This window comes from Nelumbo lutea, chromosome 1, assembly GCF_056320005.1.
Source record: "Nelumbo lutea isolate HS-2025 chromosome 1, American lotus-T2T, whole genome shotgun sequence".
Lineage (NCBI taxonomy): Eukaryota > Viridiplantae > Streptophyta > Magnoliopsida > Proteales > Nelumbonaceae > Nelumbo > Nelumbo lutea.
In genome coordinates, this window is record NC_142684.1 from 180,114,523 (window position 1) to 180,129,956 (window position 15,434).

At 37.2% G+C, this 15,434-nt stretch overlaps 1 protein-coding gene across 1 annotated transcript; it reads right to left on the minus strand.

Annotated features, from left to right (window-relative positions):
* Positions 1 to 1,094: 1,094 nt before the first annotated feature.
* LOC148879558 (uncharacterized) lies at positions 1,095 to 15,167 on the minus strand. Its single transcript, XM_088961135.1, has 8 exons — positions 14,721 to 15,167; positions 14,521 to 14,629; positions 12,215 to 12,330; positions 3,329 to 3,448; positions 3,089 to 3,178; positions 2,562 to 2,713; positions 1,944 to 2,208; positions 1,095 to 1,833 (listed from the first exon to the last, which is right to left on the minus strand). The coding sequence occupies exons 1-8, from the start codon at positions 14,958 to 14,960 to the stop codon at positions 1,681 to 1,683; spliced, it is 1,245 nt and encodes a 414-aa protein (XP_088817261.1). The 5' UTR covers positions 14,961 to 15,167; the 3' UTR covers positions 1,095 to 1,680.
* Between the last annotated feature and the right edge of the window lie 267 nt (positions 15,168 to 15,434).

The window sequence follows — 15,434 nt, forward strand, 5'->3', positions numbered from 1 at the left end:
TCAACATATTAGACTCAGAAAACCCTGTGCACAGCATAAACTGTCTTTTTTCCGACTAAAGATCAACCAAAGAAATCTCCAATAGCCGATATGTACCATGGGGGATAACTGGATAAACATAACTAATTCAGCGTGTCACCTGAGTCCGGATCTGGATCTGCTCCTCACACCAACCTCACAACAAGTCCCAGCCGCACATTATTTATATTTGAGGTGCGCTTTGTGAGGAGTAAATTCTGATTCGTGTCACTTGTTCCAACTTTGTAGCTCTTTTCTTTGATTAATGAACTATATTTGTTTATTGAAAAAGAACAGGAAACATTTGTCCTACCTTTGATGTAGAAAGCTTGGTACATTAACTGATCAACATTTTCCATCGGTTGTCTCATTGTAAAGATCCCAACTTGTCCAAGTTGGATCAAATTTTGCCACCCGGTTTTGACTCTTCATGGCTTCTTTTTAACTTTTGCAACACAAGAACACATTAACTTCTGATTTTCCTCAAAGTTGGGAATTAGGGTGTTGGTGTCCTTAATGTGTCGAGGTTAGAGCTGTGAATGGGTCGAATCTGATTCAATATACCCGGATTGAATAGAATTTGAAAATCTGATCCATTTATTAATTGGATGAAATTCAGATATTACTACATCCCATCCGTTGGGATATGATGATATACATACATCACTTTTTAGTATTAAAATTCTTTAGAGTTAAGTAGGATTTGGGATTTAGATAAATTGTTTTTTATTTATGGTATACATTTTTTGCTTTGGTTAATGTTATAAATTTATCGTATTTTTATATAGATTTCTTCATACTTCAATAGAATCAGATTTGGATTGGATATATTATATATGTAAATGAATTGAATTCGAATATATGTTTGACATATCCATTGGCATCTCAGATCAGATTCATAAATACCCCTGTCCGAATTTGATCTGATCTGTTTGCAGCTCCTCACTTTCTGCGAGCCCTTTTCATTGGACATCATCTCATAGAGCAGTGTGATCTAAGACTTTGCACAACCACAGAAATGAAAAAAAAAAAAATCTAAGGAATAAAAATAATTGCATTATACAGAGCAAACTGTATTGAAAACCAAGGCCCAGTTTCTCATTATATAGAGCAAACTTTCAATTTGTTTTGAAAACAATGGTTAGCAGACAATGAGGGAGTATTCATTAGAACCTGGAAAGAGATGAATCCAATAATCCAAGGACGAAAAAACAATGAAACCTCTATGGAAACCTACTAAAACCAAGTACATTGCATTTGTAACTGTCCTGACAATTTATTTTAGTTACACTGTCAAAGAAACCATGGATCTTCAAGATCTGACTGGGATGGTGGAAGGAAAAGGGTAGAAGTTCCAAAGAGCCACATACCATGTCCAATGGAATATGTTCATCTACCAATATACATAGGGCAAAATGCCCATCTGTCTAACAAATGATGGGCTTCTAATCTTATTCACTCAAACCCAGATTCTAATCCAACCAAAATACCTGGCCTGAAAAGGTACCCGCACTTAAGCTAGATCAACAAAAGTAATATTATTCTAATAATCACTTTTACTGTCAAGTTTCCAACCCCATAAAGCAATGCTAAAATGAAAGTTCTGTTTTCCATGTCAATGAATGACCGGTTTTAATTTCCTTTGGCATTAGTAGATAGGGACTACCTCCTAAACATACCTGAATTCTGAAGTGTTCTAGTATACTCGGCAATGACTTGCGAATTCTTCACTATTTCCCAAATCTTAGAAGAGTTCCTTAACCACTCACGTTCAGAGACATTCTTTGCAAAGGGCTGACATTTCATGGACAACACCTGAAGGTGAAAGAGAAATTCTTTATCTGCCATATCCTTCACTGATGTAGACACAGTTTTCTAGAACATCATGCAATAACCTAAACTTGGCAAGTGACAAAGAGGGATACCTGGTCACGGAGTTTCCCCAACATGGAAGTATAACTTTCATAGTGAGATCTCTGATGTTCATCTTGAAACTTTGATGGGATCAGAATTAAATCCATCCTGGTAGAACCCGAGTCATCAATCATATCAGGACACCCAAAAGAATGAGCTTGCTTGTTGTTCTGGTATCCATATTTCGTTCCCATGAATGATGATTGATTAAAATATCGTGAGAGTGCCTTCCTCAACCGCACAATATTAGGAGGAGAAAGGTGTTGATCTTGCACTCTGTACACAAAGGAAATATCAATTGTCAGTTGACATGGATGACTTGCTCTTCAATTTCTCAAACTTGATTACTTCGGGAGTTGATCACCCCTTCAGGCAATTCTGAGTGGAGACATAATTAGGGAAAAAGCAACACAAAAGATTCACAAAATTAAGCTTCTAACTGAAGAAGCACAGTGAGAAATTACAAGATGTCAACGATGTGGTGACAGGGAAAACTATATATTAAGTCTAAAGAAAACGACACTTCTATATGACTGAAGGTTATGAATTATTTGATCAATACAAAATTTGCATTTCTAAAGTTTGTGTATAATGTGGTTTTGATATCCATGCAGATTCATCATACTCACTTTGTATGTACAAAAACAGGAAAGGCCAAATACTCTTCACCAGCCTCCTGCCAGGTCTCTTTGTTTTCCTTTTCAGGGCCCAGATTGGAGCCCTGGGAGTAGGAAGATGCCAAGGAAGACGGATCTGGTATTCCATGTTTCAACAAGTCAACCTTCAAAGGCACATAAATGAGCATGAGTCAACTTGTTCATGTTAAACTGACACTCTGGATAATCAAAATAATTTCTCATATTGCAGAAAGCATTTTTAATTTTTTTATCCAAATTTGAATAAAACAACTCAAATGAGGCAATGCTATATGTAAATAAATAGAAAATCCGATAACTCATTTGAAATTTTTTTTGGGTGCATTGCTTTTCCAGTTTAAGATTGTAGATTGTATGAAATCTATTTTGCTTCATGTCCAAACTTTATCAATAAAATAATAATCCTTGACATGCCACAAAGTAGCAACATCAGAATATCTGAATATGTTTGCTTTGATGAACTTGTAGCACAAAAGTAATCATCAAGAAGGGATATATACCGTCAACATCAGATGCCACATATTCATATCACGAACTCCCTCTGATATCACCAGCAGAACATGACAAATTGATGTGAGAAAAACACCAAGCTAGAATGATTCCTTGCAGAAATCCAAAATAGGGTAGTTCCATCAGATGTGTTAGCTGAATTCATGAAATATCAATGTGCCTACTATGTAGGATGTGTTCTTATATTTAGCAGGTTGAATCAGAAGATTCTTCTCCATTTTTGCAGTTACCTGAATACTCATGATTTCATGAGCTAGGTCAGCTGACAGGACCTCGCCACTTACTACAGAAATTGTGGATGAACCATCAGGCCTTGTCATTTCAGCTAAAACAGAAGGACTGAAAATGGGCTGCATGATGAAGAATACTGTTGTTAATGAAAACAATGATTTGTGCAAGTCAACACCAGCATCTTTACTTTTATTTTTTTGAAATATACCAAAAACCATAATAACTGAACAATTATATGATGGGAAGAAAGGAAAGCAGAACAAAGTTCTAAAAAATGGTTTCAAGACATATATGCATGCAGGTGGAAAACAAATGTCAAAGAATTTCTAGTTATTACAAAACAAGAGGAAGAGGTTATTCAACTTTAGGAACTCAGGGGCACTCAAGTTGGAGTGATCAAATCATTAAAGTGCCCCTTTATCAGCCTAATAAGTCAATGATCAATAGGGAGAAACATTGTCATGGCCAGAAGTGTTATAACCTCCAGGGTGATAGTGATGTGGCCAGAGCAACATGTTGGAGGGAAATAACATGCATCTGGAAAGTGTGGGATTGGAAGAACCAAAATGAATACTGCACCTTGAATCTTTGATGCATTAAGCACTATGCATAAAGGTGGTGCAGGGTAACTATTAGAAAACCCATGTCAAAATATATAAAACTTCCAGATTCAGGTTACCTTAAAAAACATTCAATTGAATCACATACACATGATAGATGATTCTTACCTGAGAGGCTGAGTGAGACCTTTTTTGTGTATGGTATATATTATATAAAAGAACTTCATGTTATTTGTTAAAATAAAAAAAATATATATCATCATCTAGATTCTTTTTTTTTTTGTTAACAAAATGATGGGGCCAGCATCATCAAAGTCGACTATTGATATTTACCTACATGAAACATCCTGACCCAAAATTCACTATTTAATCTGCAAGGGATTGAATTCTCTTGATATCCATCTCATCATCATCATCATCGCTGTCCTCCTCATCTAAGCCTTTCCCCAACTATTTTTCAGGCCGGCTACATGAATCCTGTTTTGCCATTCTGTTCTGTTCGGTGACATATCCATTGTTAAATTATGAATGCTTAAATCATTTCCTACTACTTCGACCCATGCCCTTTTGGATCTTCTCCTAGCCCTTCTAGCCCCTTCAACTTGCAACAGATCACTTCTTCTTACAAGTGCTGTTGTAGATGGTATTCTATGCCTGTGACCAACTTTCTTGATATCCATCTAATCTGAACAAATATGATTGGCACTAAATACTTTATTTCATTAGCATATAGTGAAAAGCATCCATGGTCCTCTTTTCCATCTAATAATGTTAGCTGACTTCACTTCAATTAGCAAGGATCCAGATGAAAATTATTAGACACTCATAAGCTTGTTAGCAATGCCATGACTAAACTGTTGGGTGCATCCATTTTCCCCTATTGAGCCACCGTAGACACATAAAGTGATTTGAATCCTCCCATCTAAGCTAGTCTGACATAACAATTTCAACTAGATAATATTTTGCAAGTACTCAATAGTGAAAGTTGACAAGGAACACTTATCAAAAAAGGGAGAAACAGACATCAGTGAACTGTAACAGCATACAATTCCAAAACAGTAATTAACCAAGCACATATTTAATCAAAAGCAGAGATCTTCCTCATGGCTATTTGCTTAGGTTATTTCACTCTTTAAGTATAAGTACCAGAAGTCAATAACAACACTCATGTATATTTGTTGATCCATATTCACCTGTTGAGCTGCATAGCTTTGATCAACAGATTAATATTAGATAATCCATGATTTGGTTCTTTGTTATTTTTTCATTTTTTAGTTTCTTTCGCTTTTCCTCCTCAACATGGCTTTTATGATTACCTTTTTATTTTAAAATATAGTAACATCATTGAAAAACAATACTAGATAATTATTATATAGTCTCTTGATGTGAAGAGTCCCTTTGATGTATAATTCTCTGTAGTCCCTGTTATATTGCATTTTCCCTTTTGTTATTTTCTTATTTAGTCATGTGAGGGCTTTTATATAAATATTAATTTTTCTCTTTAGTCCTCCAAGGACCTCTCTTTTCGAATAGAATCAGGCTTGATTCGAATTCAAAATCGATTAAAAAAAAATAAACATTCAAATTCGATTTGATATCCGATGGTTTTTGAAAACACTAAATCAAATTCAAATTCGTTTAAATAATCAAATATTTGATTTCGATTCGAATTCAGATTTTTTTTAATGCCAATCTCTCCAACTTCACCAGATGAGGAAGAAGAAATCCTGTTTGAAGTTTTTTTTCTCATTCTCTATTGATCCAACCTCCAAGAAACAAAAGGAAAATACAAATAAAAAAAAAAGTTTTTGAATAATAACCATCTATTTGGTATTGCTTTGCTGGTGTGTTCTGCAATAAGCATAGAGAGATCACTATTCGTGTGTTCTGCAATGGAGAGATTGTCAATCTCCATATTTAGCTCTACAACATGCATAGAGAGAGAGAGAGAGAATGCAATTCAAAAATAAAGAATAAAAAAGATTTAAACCATGAACCATGAACTGAGAAGAAATACAGGCTTGAATCGGAGAAGAAGAAAGTGAATAGTAAAGCTGAAATGATTCAAATGCAAATAGTGGGAGATAATAAATGAGACAAGCGCCTTTTGATAAAAAAGTATTAAAATAATATTTAAAAAGTGGGAGATAATTAATGCGACATGCCTCTTATTCGAGAAATCATCATAAAAAGTATTAAAATAATACTAACAAAGTGGGAGATTATTAATGACATATGCATCTTATTCGAGAAATCAGCATAAAAGGTATTAAAATAATACTAAAAAATGAGAGATAATTAATGAGACATGCCTATTATTCGAAAAATCATCATAGCCTCTGCAATAGCTTGTCTTCATTCAACTCTCCAGTTTTAAAATAATATTAAAAAGAAACTTTTCAAAAGCCACCATTCATTGTACTTTACAAAATAATAAAATAATATGTTTACTTAATATAAATATAATTACAGTCATCATTTATTATAAGTATAATTTATATAGTTACAATTATTATAATCAAATCGAATATTTATCGAATCAAATCAAGTGTTGTTCAAATTCGATTCGATAAATTAATCGGCAAAGATGTCTTATTCGAATTCAACTGGTAACAGCATTCGAATAATCCAAATTCGATTTGATTATGTTGAATCACGAATCCGAACTCGGATTTTTGAATACCATTTGGCTGGCTCTTGGGGGGTCGATTGATTCGGTTTTGGCACCCCAGAATAGTCTCCCTTTCTCTTGCACAAACTAGCTGTATGACATGGTATCAGAGCATGCTGGTCTCTGGACTCATCAATTGAAGCTAGGGTTGCTTTGATCAACCCTAAACCTGGGTTACCCTGTTCTGTGATTTCAGCAAGAGAAGACACACCAGAACTCTCTGGAAAAGCTGCTGATTGGAGGGAAACTTTATTGGCTGTGTCGCCCAGATCAAGTCTACCACTCAGAAAGTTTCAGTGAAAGAGGACTTGTATTTGGGGAGTTCTGTTCTCCTCTCTAGGGTGGCAGTTTCTGAATACTGCACACATCAGGTTGGTGAATCCCATCTGTTTTTCTTGGACCCCAGATTTGTTGTCGCCCTAGGGCTTTCCCACTTCTTAGCTGTTTTTTCTTTTGAAGTGCTAAATCAGTTCTGGGGTGATTCCATCCCTCTCCTCAGTCTGACAGTCCTGAAACACTATTGAGTTGAACTGTCAACACTAGAAATCTGTTCTGGCTTTTTCTTTGGAGGATTTCGATTCCTCTGTAGGAACAAATATTTCTGTGGACTGTACTATTGAAGTTGGGTGATTTTGCATATCCTCTGAATTGGTTTTCTGTTGTTTCTCTGTATTGCTTGCTGTTGCCTTGCTGCTGAAAGTTTTTTTCTTCCAAAGAAAATCACTTGTTTGGATGCTGGGATATTGGTTTCAGCATTTGCATCATTTCTGGAATCAAGTGTAGTGCTTTACAAACTTGGGAGTTTGATATCAGTACTGTCATTTGTTTCTCTGGACCCTCCTTTTTCTTGGACTGAAATGGCTGAGGTGGAAGTAATTCCAGTGAAGTTTGATGGAACCAACTACAGTATGTGGAAGTTCCATTTTGACTTCTTTGTTGAAGGAAAGGGTCTTGAAAGTTATTTGAATGGGACTGATGGTAAACCTGATGAAAAAGACACTAAGGCATTTATACAATGGAAACTTGATAATGGGAAATTTGTCTCCTGGATTCTGAGCTCCATTGTTCCTCATATTTCTATTCCCATGAGAAGACTGCGAACAGCCTATGAGATGTATTCGTACTTGGAGAAAGTTTATCATCACTCCAACATGCCAAGACAATATCAGATTGAGTATGAGATCTTTGCCTATTGTTAGGGGGATAGGAAGATACAAGAGTACTATGCAAGCTTCATTGATTTATGGGCAGAATATGAACCGGTAAACACTGATCCCTCTGATCCCCCAGAGGGAACCAGTTCCTGATGATTTATGGACAGAAAGGTGAACCAGTTCCTGATGAGATTGAGACCTGAATATGAAATAATCAAGTATAATATCTTAAGTAGAGGTAGCCTTCCAGATTTAGACTCTGTGATTGGAGAGTTTTTGAGGGAAGAAACTAGACTAATGATGGCTGCAAACATTGAGGAGAGGCATCATGATTCAGGGGCTGAAACTGCTTTCATTGCACATGGAAGTAAGAAATCTGGTGGAAAGGATCTTTCTAAGACCCAGTGTTATGAATGTAAGGGGTTTAGACATATAACCTCATATTGCAAGAAAAAGAACGCATGCATTTACTGCAAGCAGCATGGTCATATCATTCCAGACTGCCCAGTTCGTCCCTCTAAGGGTATTGTGAAGAAGAATCAACCACGAACTTATCAGATGTTTGAAGGTCAAACAACCGATGCCTCTACTATCAAAGGTGAATCTTCTGCTTCCATGAATAAGGAAGAAATACAGCAACTGGTATCCTTTGCTATCTCATCTGCCTTTTTCTGCTATTGGCCTGCCTGGTGAGTTTTCTGGTTACTGTTCATCTCCCTCTCATGTTTGGATAATTGATTCTGGTGCAACGAATCATATGACTAGAGACCACCCTGAACCATCAAATGATTTTTTCTGAGACCCATCATAAACAAATTGTTACCGCCAATGGTGAGAAACGGGATATCATTGGGAGTAATGATTTGTGTTTCAAACTCTCAGCCTCAAACTCACTTTCCCTTACCGGAACCTTCTTTGTTCCTAAACTTACTGCTAACCTTATTTCAGTTGGTTAATTGGTTGAAGATAACATTCCAACTTTTTCTTTTGATGGTTTTTTTATTCTGGACCAGTGCACTAGGAAGGTGAAAGGGAAGGGGCATAGGTTGGGCCGCTTGTTTGCATTGGAGTTCGAGAAATCTCAATCAACATCATCCTCTGCTTACTTGAGCACTTCTTCATCGACTTCTGCTTTGGGTCAAAGAAATAATGTCTGGGATTTATGGCATAAATGTTTGAGTCACCCAAACTCTAAAAAACTTAAGCTTTTGTTTGATTCTGGCTTCATTAGAACTAAAATTCCCTCTATGAAAACTTTTGATACTTCTTGTGTTACTTGTTGTTTGAGTAAGAATCATATTTTTCCATTTTCTCATAGATCTGAACATGCTACTTCACCTTTTGAAATTATACATAGTGATGTATGGACTTCATCTGTTGTTTCATATTTGGGATACAAAATTTGTATTGTTCATTGATGATTGTACTAGGTACACTTGGATATATTTTCTCAAACACAAGTCAAAAGTCTTTCCTACCTTTCAGTTGTTTCATGCTATGGTTCGAGTTTGGTTTCGGTCAAGTGTAAGGATCCTATGTTCTAACTCACAGGGAGAATACAATGATGGAGAATTTATGGTTTATTTGAAACATCATGGCATAAAAGTTCAAGGAACTGTCCTAACAATCTCAGCAAATGGTGTGGCAGAACAAAAAAATGGCCATGTTCTCAGTGTTGTGAGAACTCTTTTGCAAGAGTCACATGCACCTCCATCATTTGGGGTGGAGGCTGCTAGTGTTGTTGTGCATCTAATTAATTGTATTCCCTCATCTGTTCTTACTAACATGTCTCCTCATCAGAAAATGTTTGGTTGCCCTACAAATCTTTCCTGTCTTCATGTTTTTTTATGCCTATGTTTTGTGCACCTTCCCTCCTGTGAAACGTTCTAAGCTTTCAGCCCAATTTGTTATATGTGCTTTTGTGGGTTATAATCCTAATCACAAGGGATTCCTTTGCTATGATCCCTCTGCACGTCGTGTTCGAATTTCTAGGAATGTGGTTTTTCTTGAGCACATCTCTTTCTTTTCAAGAGTAGCCAAGTTATCTGCACCTTCTGTTTTTGTTTTGTATGACTTTGATTCACAGGATGCTCCATCTTTAACTGTTATGAAGGATCTTCCCATTCTCGTCTTCTCTCACAAGCGAGTTCATGGTCCAACGCCACCGCCTATGACCCCCCTTCCTCCCGGTCCAACTCCTTTACCTGTCCAAAACAACTTTGTAAGTGACACTCCTATTTCAGATCCCTCTGTTGTTCCTTCTATTCCTTTGCATCGTTGTTCTCGCATCTCTCGACCACCTGATTGGTATGGTTTTCCTTCAAACCATAGTTCCTTTTTGGTTGTTTTGTCTTCTACAGATATTCCCAGTTATCTCTAGATCACTCCTGTTTCTGCCATGGATGCAGAAATTCAAGCTTTGCATGAGAATGACACTTGGGAGTTGGGACCCCTTTTGATGGCTCTATTATTGGGAGCAAGTGGGTCTACTCCATCAAGTTGAAATCTGATGGCTCTCTAAGCCGATACAAAGCCTAACTTGTGGCTCACGGCTATACATAGGAGTATGGCATTGACTATGAGGAGACATTTGCTCTCGTGGCCAAGATCACTACGATTTGTACTCTTCTAGCCCTTTCTATAGCACACTCTTGGACTATCTATCAATTGGATGTGAAAAATGCTTTTCTACATGGGCATCTCAAGGAAATAGTATATATGAAACCCACTCCAAGGTACTTAGTGATCCTTCCCTCATTTGTTGGTTAAAGAAATCTCTCTATGGGCTGAAGCAAGCTCCTCGAGCATGGTTTGAAATTTTTGAGATATTGTTGTGAAAGCTGGGTATAGCCAAAGTGCCTCTGATTACTCTCTCTTTGTTCGGAAAAGATCCCAGGGTATTATGATTCTTCTATTGTATGTAGATGACATGTTGATAGGAGATGATATAGAGGGAGTTCAGGAGCTCAAATCTGTCCTTCACAGTTCCTTTCACATGAAGGATTTGGGTCCTCTCACCTATTTCTTAGGACTTGAAGTTCAAAGAAGTCACCAGGGATATTTCATTTACCAACATAATGTTGCCTACGATCTTGTTAAGCTGGTCGGTCATATTGATGACAAACAAGTTGATACTCCCTTGGAGCTGAATGTAAAATTGTCTAAGTCAGAAGGCCCCTTACTTCTTGATGCCTCCCTAAATCGACAACTTGTTATCTATCTCACTATGACTCGTCTTGACATCTCACATGCGGTTTAGGTTGTAAGCCAATTTGCCTCTACTCCCCATCAACCCCATTCGACTGATGTGCATCAGATTACTCACTATGTTTGGGGCACTTTATCATAGGGCATATTCTTTTCTTCGTCCTCTCCTATCCAATTGAGGGCCTATGTTGATACAGATTGGGCAGGCTGCCCCGACACACACCGTTCCACTATTGGGTGGTGTGTCTTCATGGGTGATTCTCTTATCTCATGGAAATGCAAGAAACAACAAACTGTCTCTAAGTCATCTACAGAAGCAGAGTACAAGGCAATGCCATCTGCATGCAGTGAAATTGTTTGGCTTCAATCTCTATTTAGGGCCCTGGGTCACTTCTTCTCTACTCCTATCCCTCTATATGCAGATAACACTAGTGCTATAAAGATTGCTTCTAACCCTGTCTTTCATGAAAAGACGAAGCACATTGAGGTGGATTGTCACTTTATCAAAGACTTATATCTTCCTAGCTCTATCTCCCTTCCTCATGTTGCCTCTGATGTGCAAGTTGTTAATATCTTCACGAAGGCAATGACGAGATCCAGACATTTATTCCTTGTAGCAAACTGATGTTAATCCCTTTGCATCAATTTAAGGGGGAGTGTGAAGAGTCCCTTTGATGTATAATTCTTTGAAGTTCCTGTTGTATTGTATTTTCCCTTTTGTTATTTTCTTATTTAGTCCTGTGAGGGCTTTTATGTAAATAGCTATTTTTCACTTTAGTCTTCTAAGGACCTCTCTGTAAATATCTAATGTTTTAAATATATATTTGCTGGCTCTTGAGGGGTTGATTGATTCACTTTTGGCACCCCAGAATAGTCTTCTTTTCTCTTGCACGAACTAGCTGTATGACACTTGATTCTTTTCTGCATCACATATGTGATAAAAGGAATCAGTCATGTGGTAAAATTTTCTGCCAATGTTTGAAATCTGCCTCAAGAAAGAAAGAATTAACTTTGAATGTTAAGTCAATGACAACACTAAAAGAAAATGTTGTTTGTTACCAAACATGGAACCTACTAGTGTATTATAGTTATCAGAGCATTACAGGACCAACATATCCAGTAGCAGATATATTACAGAAACTTCTGTCACAAATTAGCAGATTAAATGAAACATATGAACCATAATTAAACAGATGCATTAGTGCTATCAGAAAGTCCTTTATTGGCACAATGCCACAGAAACTGAATTCAACAATATTAAAGGGAAGAGAGGTAGAGATATCAAGAGGAAACCTGGGTATCAAGAAGTATAAGCCGTTCAGCAGAAATCCTTAGTTCAATTCCTGTAGTACAGTGCCTTGCCATTGCTCTGATTTCTTCCGACTCTGTTACGAAAGGTGGAAGCATACCTGCAAGGTGGCACAGATGAAGTAATAATTGGAGCATAATGTCATAAAAACCAACAGTGGAACAAAATACACGGGCTGCATTGGGTTTCATGTAAAATAAAGGAAAACAAATGATTTCCTTGGAAAATGATACTCAATAAGAAAAGAAATCTTCCCGATCCTAATTTTCCTGGTGCTTCACTTAATTTAGAAAACAAACTTGAACAGTTGAGAATTGTACGAATGTTGTATGAGTCAAGAAAATCATTCTGTCCGGAAAATGGCTTACAGATAATTAGAAGGAATGTTATTTTGCTACAGTTAGTGCTTACTTTTTTTGGAGAAAGTTTTCCACTTCCATTTTATGTGTAACCAAAACCATAAAATAGAAATTTTCAGGAAATCATCCATTATCTTTCATTTTATGTGCAACCAAATGGAACCTAGAAGTAATATTGCTTGTTCATACAAGCCATCATGATCATGGAAGACTTTTTACCAACCATGGGGAGAGAAAAGGATGATCTTCTCCAACAAGAGACAGCATATTGAGGTTGTGATTGTTTGTGTAACTGTCACAGTGGCATATTGACTGTTTACCACAGAGGAATTCAGACACTTCTCATAGATAGGTCATTTTGCAATGGTTTACACATGACACTGCATCTCTAACTATTTAAGTCTATATCTATATTCTATATGTACAATAGGCATGTGCATGCAGAGATGTACACAAATATTGTTTAGGGTGAAATGGCAAATAAAACTAAATCAAGTAGAATTTACAACCAAATGAGATCCCCAGGCAGAGCTTCCAAAAAATTTAGTCTGCAAAGAACAGCTAGATAGCATGAAGTGCAACATAATTGAGTTTGAGTAAGCTAATCAAGTGACTAACAGATTAGGAAAGTCAGACATAGATAATCCTCTACCTTGCTGCTTAGGAATAAGTGTTTAAAGGGGAGAGAGCGGTGGATTAAGTGCTTCTACAGAAGCAAGAGGATTTTCAGTTATACTCCTCTTGTTGTTTTTGGGCCACATGGACTGAAAGAAATGCTTAGATATTTGGAGGAGTCTTCAGAGATGAGGAAGGAAGAGCGCTGGCCCTCTACTCAGGTCCAATAGGGGTAGGAGACTCTTTAGGGGCAGAAATAAAGGCCCTACTTCAGGGTCTCAGATTGGTAAAACAATGGGAAATGCAACAGTTAGAAGTGGAAGGTGACTCCAAACTTGTATTAGGATGGTTGCAAGCAGGAAATCTGGGCACATGGTACTTCAGGAAACTGATAAGGGAAATTTTGATTTTAGCAAGGGATTTAAGGGTGCAGTTCAAGTGGGCAAGAAGATCAGCAAATTGAATGGCTGATACTTTAGCTAAGCTAAGAGTAAATAGGGAGACTTTGTTCTGGGCCTGTTTGTAGTTTTGTTTTTATTGTAATTGGTTTGCCTAGCCACCATTTGGGTGGTGACAGATGTACCTTTTAATCTCTCTTAAATGAAAGTTACTATTTCCTATAAAAAAATGCTTAGATTTGAAGACAAAATTGAACCAGAAGAAATGGGTTGCTAGGAAATTTCAAGGCATGTTGTATTCATGATTAGGAATCAATAAACTGTTTAGAGGAATACCTTCTTTTTTAGGGACATCTTTTTGGGTAATTGACAGTTGGGGTGTAAATTGTATCTTATATATTCCAGTGTACAGTCCACTGGTGTAGATGGGTTTGATGTATCTTTAATACAATTATTGAAGCAAATTTAAATCTGTACTTTATCATTTAAAAAAAATAAAAAAAAAAGAACATTTCCAGTTATTGTATTTTGGTAGCTGAGCCAAATTAACAAGATATTGTATGTGGAGTGGAAAGTGAACATTGCATAGTAGTATTGGGTAGACACAAAGAAACCCTGGGACTTCATAAGAGCCAAAATGAGTTCAAGGTTCATTTTTGCACCTCCTCAATCCCGTCAGTGAGGCTATTGCGTTTGAGTCGTGACTTAACTTTTGCCGTTTACCCAAAACAGAAGAAAGGGATTCTTGCTCTTTCTATCTCCCATCCCACTCAAAATGGGTTTCTTTTATCTTATTCTACACTCTTATTGCCGTGATTAGTCATGGAAGAGACTTCCAGAAACGAAATTGGAAACTGATACAAAAAAAAGGTTCGAAATTTTAAGACTCAAATAAACCATTGATTATACGAGCCCTACCAGGAGACGTTCCATCAAACCCATAAAGCTCATTCAAGATCGTCGACTTCCCCACGCCGGGAGGACCGATCACACCAATGACCGTGAAATCAGTGTTCTCAGTCATGAACTGCAAAACATAGAAAAGCATGCTTACAGTGTACTGTGCATAAACAACAGAGCAAGTCAGTCGGGAAACGGGAAACAAGCAGAAAACATACAGGAAGAATTCGATCGATGTGGAATTCCCAGGAATCGGAAAGGAGATTAAGAGAACCGGGAGGCGGAAGACGAGAACGGAGGGCAAGTGATTCGTCATCGCCTCCGGTGCCGCCACGGATTAATTTAGCGACGGTGGAGCCAGCGGGGACGGATCCGGGCTTGGCTAAGAGGATTTTTGGAGCTGCAGGAGAAGGATTAGAAGAGCCGCTCCCGCTGCCACTCCCACTAGGTGCAGCCATTTTTGATGGCTGATTTTCCGATGGTTTGAAGATCTTCTTTCTGATAACGCTGTTCCTTCCCTTCTTCCCTGACAAAGAAATCTCCCGCCAAATCACTGGAGCTGCCTTGGCCCTTGGGCAGTGCCAGAGAATTGAAGCAGAGGTTGGCCCGTCAAGCCTTTGTTTTAGGGCTTGTTTGGGAGGGCTGAATCTTGATTGAGGTTGTCTCGTTCGTTTATTGATAATTCATTTATTTAGATAAATACATTTATCAAAGTAATTATTTGTTGAGAAACATATACGTGGATAAATCTATTTATCAATATTTTTTTATTTATTAAATAAAATTATATAATAACTATTTTATTCATAAAATACCGAACATGAATTCCTTTCTTCTCCATAAAACCCAACAACTTAGAACTTATCTGCCCTCATTACCATAAAACAAATGCCCCCTCCATTTTTTCACCAAACATAATTAATAGGGTATTG